This window comes from Diplotaxodon limnothrissa, linkage group LG9 (assembly GCF_057381915.1).
Source record: "Diplotaxodon limnothrissa isolate DT_005_m linkage group LG9, D_limnothrissa_male_GT1.1, whole genome shotgun sequence".
Taxonomy (NCBI): Eukaryota; Metazoa; Chordata; class Actinopteri; order Cichliformes; family Cichlidae; genus Diplotaxodon; species Diplotaxodon limnothrissa.
Window position 1 is genome coordinate 23,331,778 of NC_140604.1, and position 7,805 is coordinate 23,339,582.

The window sequence follows — 7,805 nt, forward strand, 5'->3', positions numbered from 1 at the left end:
ACCCAGTTCAGGCTCACAGTTGGGCTGAAGACTATCCCAGCGGTTAGAGGCAGGGTACACGCTGGAAAGTAAACCAGTCTATCGCAGGGCTAACTCACAGAGACAGACAACCATTTGCACTCACATCCACACCAAGTCTAGAATCACCACGTAATCGAATATACTTGGACTGTGAGAGGAAGTTTGAGTACTCAGAGAGAATCCACACAGACACTGGCAGAACTTGCAAACTCCACACAGTGGATTCAAACCCAGGAACCTGCCTGCTGAGAGGCGGTGATGCAAACCACCACACCGTATAACTCGTAAAAGAAGAAAAAAACAGTTTGGATGCCACAGTTTAGTCTCATTTAACTCTGAATTGAAACTATCAAACAACTTGCCCTTTAGGGGTTTGTAGGAAGAGATGCATGTGGACTGTATTCATAAAGTGCTTCTAGTGTTTGCCGTGAAAGACATCGAATGCAACCAGACAGAAACGTCCTATGGACAATAACATAACTCCACTCTTCTGTTAGTCATCTTGCATGAAATGAAAAAAGCAGCGGGCAAGAAATATGTCTATACGTCAGACGAAAACTGTATTTTTTTAAAAAAAGAACAAATGCCCAGTCTCACTGAGAGGCTCAGTATCCTGCAAAAACTGCTTTGTCATTTCTTCCTTCTGCAGTTTATAATCTTCTGTATGCTATCCACTTTGGAAATGCAGAGCAATGGGTTCAACCAAGGCACTTCTAAATTACCAGATGAGCAGAAACTGTTTTAGAAGTTGGCTCGGATTAAGTTTGCTTTGATTACCTCATTACACAATTTAAGTAATTTACAATAGTGCAGCCAGGAGTATAATATTACATTTAGGGGTGTCAAATTATCGCGTTAATTGCGATTAATTAATTACAATGCTATTTAGCGCGTTATGTTTTTTAATCTCGTTAATCTAATTTTTAATCTCTTGACGTCATTGATTTTGTATGAGAGTTGCTATGTTATAAAATCCGTTTTTATGTGCTGGGCTCCTTGTGCTTGACTTGTTGGGGGTGGAGTCACGTCGTGAGGTCAAGGTGAGAAGTGGTGATTAGCTTACAGTGTGGATATGGAGGCGCATCTGAGAGTTGTTGGCCCAATGAACGGGAAATTTGTATTTCATAAACGCCCCGACGGCACCATTGACAAAGGTAAAGTGGTCTGCCTAGAGTGTAAGAAGGAGTTTGCTTACCACCGAAGCAGCTCAAGTTTGGCCTATCACCTCAACGCAAAGCACCCAGCCGCGAGTGCAGCAACAGCTAGCAGTGAAGACGTTAGCAATATAGCAAGCCAGAGCAAAGCTTTTCGCCAAACAAAACTAGAGAATACCCCTCGTATGAGCAAGTCTGCGACCGACAGGCTGACTAATGTTATTGCCAAGTGGATAGCGATGAACTGTAGGCCGATAAATATAGTAGAGGACGAAGGATTGACAGAGGTGTTGCAAATTGCGTCCAATGACCCGTCATACAAGCCGCCGTGCAGGACTACAGTAACGACCAAAATCAGCAAAATGTACGACGGCGAAAAGAAAAACAAACTTGAGATTTTGGCGGAGGATTCTCCCAACTGTGTTGCTATAACCGGAGATCACTGGACCTCAGCTGGCAACCACAGCTATTTTGGGGTGACTGGACACTTTATTGATAGTGAGTGGAACCTCAACTCATTTGCACTGACCGTCATGAGAACAGAAACCAGGCACTTTGCTGATAAATGCGCCGAACAGTTCCTCAAGGTAGCAAATGACTGGGGTATTGAAAACAAGATATCCACCATTGGCACAGACAGCGCAGCAAACATGCTGGCTGCTATGAGAGCACTTCCATATGAGCACATCGCCTGCAATGCTCACATTCTCCAGAGGACCATCACGGTATGTCTCGATAGCAGTGGTTTTGTCGGTGTACTGGCAAAGTGCCGCAAGATTGTTGGTCATTTTAAACAAAGCCCTGCGAGTACCACAGAACTTAACCAACAACAAGTAGCACTCGGAAAGAAGAGCGATCAACTTATACAGGATGTACCCACCAGGTGGAACTCAACTCTCGCAATGGTCTCACGCCTCCTATGTAACCGAGAGGCTGTCCAGGCTACGTTGGACCAACAGAACCACAGGTTGGTCTTGCCAACCGAAGCTGAGTGGGCGAAACTGCAGAGGCTGGAGCTCCTGCTTGAACCATGCAAGTAAGTTCAAATAAACACCTTCCCATTTTAATTATATAAACTACTGTTACATGTGTAAAATCAAAATTAATGAACATAACAAGGAACTTTTAAGGACAATTAAATTGGAAATCAGTTACACTTTGATTTAAATGAATCCAGCTAGGTTTATTTAGCAAACCTCTCCACCTCTGCAGGTATGTGACAGAGCTGCTGGGTGGTGAGGCCTACGTCTCTTGCTCTGTAGTGCTGCCTGCTTTTCGCCATCTGTACCGTGTCATGGACATTACTGATGATGATCCTGCCTACGTGGTGAAGTTCAAGAATGCCTTCCAGAAGGATCTGGCAGCACGACGAGCTAATGGCAACGAGATATGGTTCGAGGTGGCCACAGCATTGGATCCACGGTTTAAGGATTTGAAATGTCTTCCAAGAGAAAAGAGGGAACAGGTAGGACAATAAGGTTAAGCTGGACTAATGAGTCCAATTCATTATCAAATCAAACTTTTATTTATTATATGGAACACAAAGTTCTTTACAAGATTAAATAAAATTTAAAAAAAAGCACTTAGTTTTAATCACAATCATTCATTCATTCATTCATTCATTCATTCATTCATTCATTCAGGTGTGGACCATTCTGGAGAATATGCTCCAGGCAGCAGAGCCCAGAAGAGCAGATAGTCTCCAGCCCTCCACAGAGGATGATGGACCAGCTCAGAAGAAGAGGAGGAGCGAACTCCTTCTGGGGTCTGACTCTGACTCAGAAGATGGAATTGAGTCTGGAGAGCTGCAGCGCTACAGAGCAGAACCCAGCATCAGTATTGATGACTGTCCCCTGCAGTGGTGGTATGCTCACTCAGGAGTCTATGAAAAGCTGTCAGTCCTAGCACAAAAGTACCTGGCCTCCCCAGCTACCTCTGTACCCTGTGAGAGACTCTTTAGCCTTGCAGGCCACATAGTGCAAAAGAAAAGGGCAGCCTTGCTTCCAGAAAATGTTACCAGGCTGGTGTGTCTTAGCGACTGGCTGAGGAAGAAGAAATGAGACACATGTGGTCAGCATAGCTGCTGTGTCATTTGTAGCCTACTAGAATAGATTGCTTGATGTTCAGCACTTTTTTTTGTGATGGAAGAATACTTTGATGTGCTAACTTGCAGCACTGCAATGTCAGTTTTATTTTTCATTATCTGAAGCAGAGGAATTTCAGTGCTGTATTGCTCAGAAAAGAGCAACTCTGATGTGCTAACTTGCAGCACTTAATTTATTTGATTTTATTTGTATTTATTTTTCCACTTATTTTACAAAAGAATACAACAGTATGTAAATGGTTGCATCTGTTTAACGTTTGTTAAACAATAAATGACTTTATAAAGTCACTTTCTTTGTTATATCAGTCTTTTGGTCTGCCACAATAAGTTGAGGGCTTTCCTCAGCTATTTTTAGGTGAGATTAAAAAAGAGATTAATTAGATCAATTAATTAAAAATCATAATTAATTAATCTCTATTTTTTTTTTATCTCTTGACAGCACTAATTACATTGTATTGATTTTTCATTTTTGCGGGTCGGTAGGTTTCTATTGAGTCATTTGACAGACTGCGGATGAAAATGGCTGTGCCCTGATTTAATTACTTGCATTGGAAACACATCCTGTGTTCAAAGGTAGAAGCAGAGAACATTTTAAAAAAGAAAAGAAATCATACATAATTATTTATGTAAAACTTCACAGTAGCCCTTCATCTTCGACAACAGCCAGCTCTACTTAGTAGGCCACAAGAAAGTGTGGCTGAGAGTTTGTAGGTACCTGTCTGTAATTCTTACTGATACCTGTGCATTAACCTGCCTCACCTTCATGGAAGAAAACATCAAAAGCAAATGAGAATTTAAACTAAAATCAAGGTGATCCAATGCACAGTTACCTCTCCAGATGATAAAGCTCTATCCGGAAATTTGAAACAAAAGTGAGACCTGAAAATTACTGTAATGGAAATGTATGAAACCATACTGCATAATGGTTTTTCCCAGAGTTCTGCAGCTGCCATGACTGATGCAATGTGGACAACCACAAAATATCGAGTGACCGTATTATCACAATGTAGATAACACCGCTAATATAGGATTCAGCGATGGCGTGTGTCTGCAGTGCAGTGCAAGTCACCCAAACCAAAAAAGATCAGAGAGAAAGAGGCGGGGCGGTCAGCAATAAACATGTTTGTGTGGTGGAGTAAATTGATCACAGTGTGGATGTCAAATAGCTTGTGTTATCCCCTTTTTGGAGCCACAGAGGGTCATTGTTTTATTTTGAATACATGAATGCAAATGTATGGCTTTCTTCAGGATTCACTTTAGACCCTGAATACATCAGTGCAGACCATAAGCATGCCCAGTCCCGCATCTGAGCTCAAACACAGACGAACTATGAAGGGCAAAACTTAAAATGTGGTACCCCCAGACACCACTCAACCACACAGCCATAATTAATACTTTATTCCCCAGCAGTTGCCTTCATGAGGCGCAGATGCAGGGAAGATGACCTGAGATTGGGAAACCACATGTGAGGAGGCAGCATGGAAGCCAGGTATCGTGTTTACTTTCATAAATATGGCAACCCCCCCCCCCTCCCCCCTCCAATCCCCCCACCCTCCCTATAGCCATTCTGTACCTAGCAATTAAATCCAGTTAGAGATTACGCTCTGCTGCATCCCTGTCTTCACAGGAGTCTCAGCCTCCAGCCTGGACTGATAATAACTATGGTCGGCACTGTTTCAGCCATTCATTTGATAAAGTGCTTTTTCACCTTGCAGCTTTCATTACCCACACACCAGAAAGTGTGTGCATGTGCGTTCAAGTTTATTTGCTTGGCTCAGAGTGAGCTGATTAAACAAGTGTCATGTGATTATTCTGTAATCAATTTTTCAATTACGATTCAGGCCCTATAACGCTGTAATGGAAGGTGAACTCGGATCTATACCAGAGCAGCAAGGTGATTAGACTCTGCTGGAAGCAATCCAGAGAAGACGAAGAAGAGAGAAAAAAGAGAAAAAAACAGGGCAATGGGTTTTTTTCCCATTTTTTTTTTCCTGAGTTAGATCGATCCTGTTGACTGAAATGGTCTTGGTTCATAACAGACCGTGTCTGCTAGCAACAGCTTAGCTGGTCCACTGAAGTGTCTGTCTGCACATCTTTTGGAAGGTTCTTTAAAGAGGGTGAGTAAAGAAGTCTCTCTGAGAAAAAAGGAGAAAAGATGTTTATTGTGATGACCCACCTTGACACTGCGAGGCTGCTTCCATAGCACAAAAAACATGCTACTCCAGGGCTAGGCTTTCAGGCAGTCTGCAAGCAAAGATCTTTAAAGCACGGAGCCGACTCAAACAGAAAAAAGGGTTCACTTTAGGTTTTCCAGGCAGCTTCTTCCTTCCATTTCCACTCAAAGAAAGAATTTTAAAACGCCTTCTCATATGATTCTGATTCAATTACAAATTAATCAAAATCAATAAGGTGCTTTTTAAGGTCTCAGCTAACCTTTTTGTTTGTATTTGAATGATGAGTTTGACTCATCAAAATAAACTACAGTATGTTGGTATGTCTTTAACAGTTTTTTTGTTTTTTTTAAATCTTGTTTTTATAATGCAAATGGACAGAGACGACATTTATAGATTTCATAGCTAAAAGCGCAGTTGTGGTTATATAAAAGAAACATGCTAGTTTCAGCAAACAAACATGCAACATAAATGTAAGATTTAAAACATTAGATTTTGTTTTAGAGATCAGATCATTTTTTAACATATGCATGTTTGAAAAATAAAGTTAGAGTGAGTACTCAGTTGCCTAAACACCAGAACAGGTTAGCATCAGTGGTTTTCCTCTCGCTACACTTACTGATGTTACAGTCACAAGTTTGCTAGCTAGCTCTGTCTTCATCATGCAAATACATCTTGTCTTCTTTGAATGATGAGCTGAATATACAAGAAGAGCCATACTGACCATCTGTGCAGCACCAGGAAGTCTCATAAGGACTTGGAGTAAGCTAGGACAACCCACTGTTGTCTGCTAATAGCATGTATCATTGGTAGCTAAGTCTACAGCAGCTCTTTGTTGTGTGCATCAGTTTAGCTTTGGCAAGCGATTATTATATGTAAACTGTGATTTTAAGTTAAAATTAGCACCCACCTTTTTGTGTGTGTTTTGGTGTGTAACATTATAATTAGCAAACCTTACAGCCACTATGTTGGGTAGTTTTTTAAAAAATCTTTTAAAGAATTACATGCAAAGTCTTAAAAATTTTTTAGTTTCTCTTGTAATATCTAATTATGTTCATCTCAAGTTGGTTTAAAAGAAAAAAATAATAATTCACCCTATTTGGTAGAGTGTTAATAATATGTTGCTCAGCAGGGTTTCTGCTTTACACTGACTTTAAAGAAAGGTTTTATTGCAAATGTTTCAACCACCTAGCAGAGTTTTATGAAAACGGCACAATTTTATATAATTCTTTTGTTTAAATTGTATTAGCACTTAAAAATTACACATGATGAGAATTTCTGCTCATTAGCCATAAGGCTAATACAGAGGTCTGGGTACAAATCAGTCCACAGGCCATTTACCCTGGTCTTCCTCCAAGCTTTACTGTCTTCTGTACACTGTCCTAGTGAATAAAGGCTCGAAAACGAAATATATATTTAATATAATTAAGATGGGTACTGTTTAGTCTTATTGAGTATTGGCTCTATATTTTCTCCCCTTTCCCCTTTAAGTAGAAAATGTCCAGATATCATAACAGTCAGTAAAAACTAGAGGTCATAAACCAGTGGGTTACATCACAGTTTTCATAAGTTCTATAGTATTCACACTAATTAGTGTGATAAACATCCAAAGGCACTTTTAAATGAGTTGAACATGGCATTACTAAAAATAAGAGTATAAATGGCCTACAAACGTGCTTTAAAATGATTACTCTAATAACCACGGCTTCATGGTTAAACATTTACTTTCCATTCTTCTTAAACTCATGACCTGCACATTTACACGGGCGCACATCTGTACACAGCTGTCCAGCGCGAACGCATAAAAAAGTCACGTAAAGATCTGAGCGATTGATTTACAATTTACAGCCAAATGGAGACAAACTACCAAAACATACTGAAAAAACAAGACAGCAAAGATGGATTTTTTCCAATACTGTAATTTGAGGTTTTAAAGTAATCTCAATTATTATTTATGACCAGGAAGTAGACAGCAGCAAGCAGATGTCAGCAGAGTCAAATAACTAACTGCACATCATTTATAACGCTATTATCCCCCCCTACACCCTCCACAGAAACACATATTCACCTCACACGTAACATGCTCCTCCTGAGGAATATTGCTCACTGTACTGGCATGAGTTAGCAAATAATTGCTAGTCAGGGGAGGAGGTGGCTTATAATATGCATTGGGAATTTTAATCTTGACTTTTAATAAGCTTTTGACCTTCTTGCGTCTGCAGCCTATAATTAGAAATTCTGGCTGGGCCGGATTGACAGAATGCTGTGTCTTAGGGGAGGTAAAACCTTGAGTGACTGCGGTCAGCAGACCTTCTAAATCATTTGGCTGCATGGGAAATATTTAATCTAACAAAT

The 7,805-nt window shown here is 40.4% G+C and overlaps 1 protein-coding gene across 1 annotated transcript; it reads left to right on the top strand.

Moving 5' to 3' along the window:
- Nucleotides 1–871: 871 nt before the first annotated feature.
- On the top strand, nt 872–3,266 carry LOC146625560 (E3 SUMO-protein ligase ZBED1-like). The gene is made up of 3 exons (XM_085362289.1): nt 872–2,211; nt 2,388–2,640; nt 2,819–3,266. Exons 1-3 carry the CDS (start codon nt 1,094–1,096, stop codon nt 3,233–3,235), a joined length of 1,788 nt encoding a protein of 595 aa, XP_085218415.1. The 5' UTR covers nt 872–1,093; the 3' UTR covers nt 3,236–3,266.
- The last annotated feature ends 4,539 nt before the right edge of the window (nt 3,267–7,805 follow it).

Coding starts and splice junctions, on each gene's coding strand:
- LOC146625560 (XM_085362289.1), top strand. CDS start 1,094: ATGGAGGCGCATCTGAGAGTTGTTGGCCCAATGAACGGGAAATTTGTA. Junction 2,212..2,387: donor CTCCTGCTTGAACCATGCAA/GTAAGTTCAAAT, acceptor CCACCTCTGCAG/GTATGTGACAGAGCTGCTGG. Junction 2,641..2,818: donor CAAGAGAAAAGAGGGAACAG/GTAGGACAATAA, acceptor TCATTCATTCAG/GTGTGGACCATTCTGGAGAA.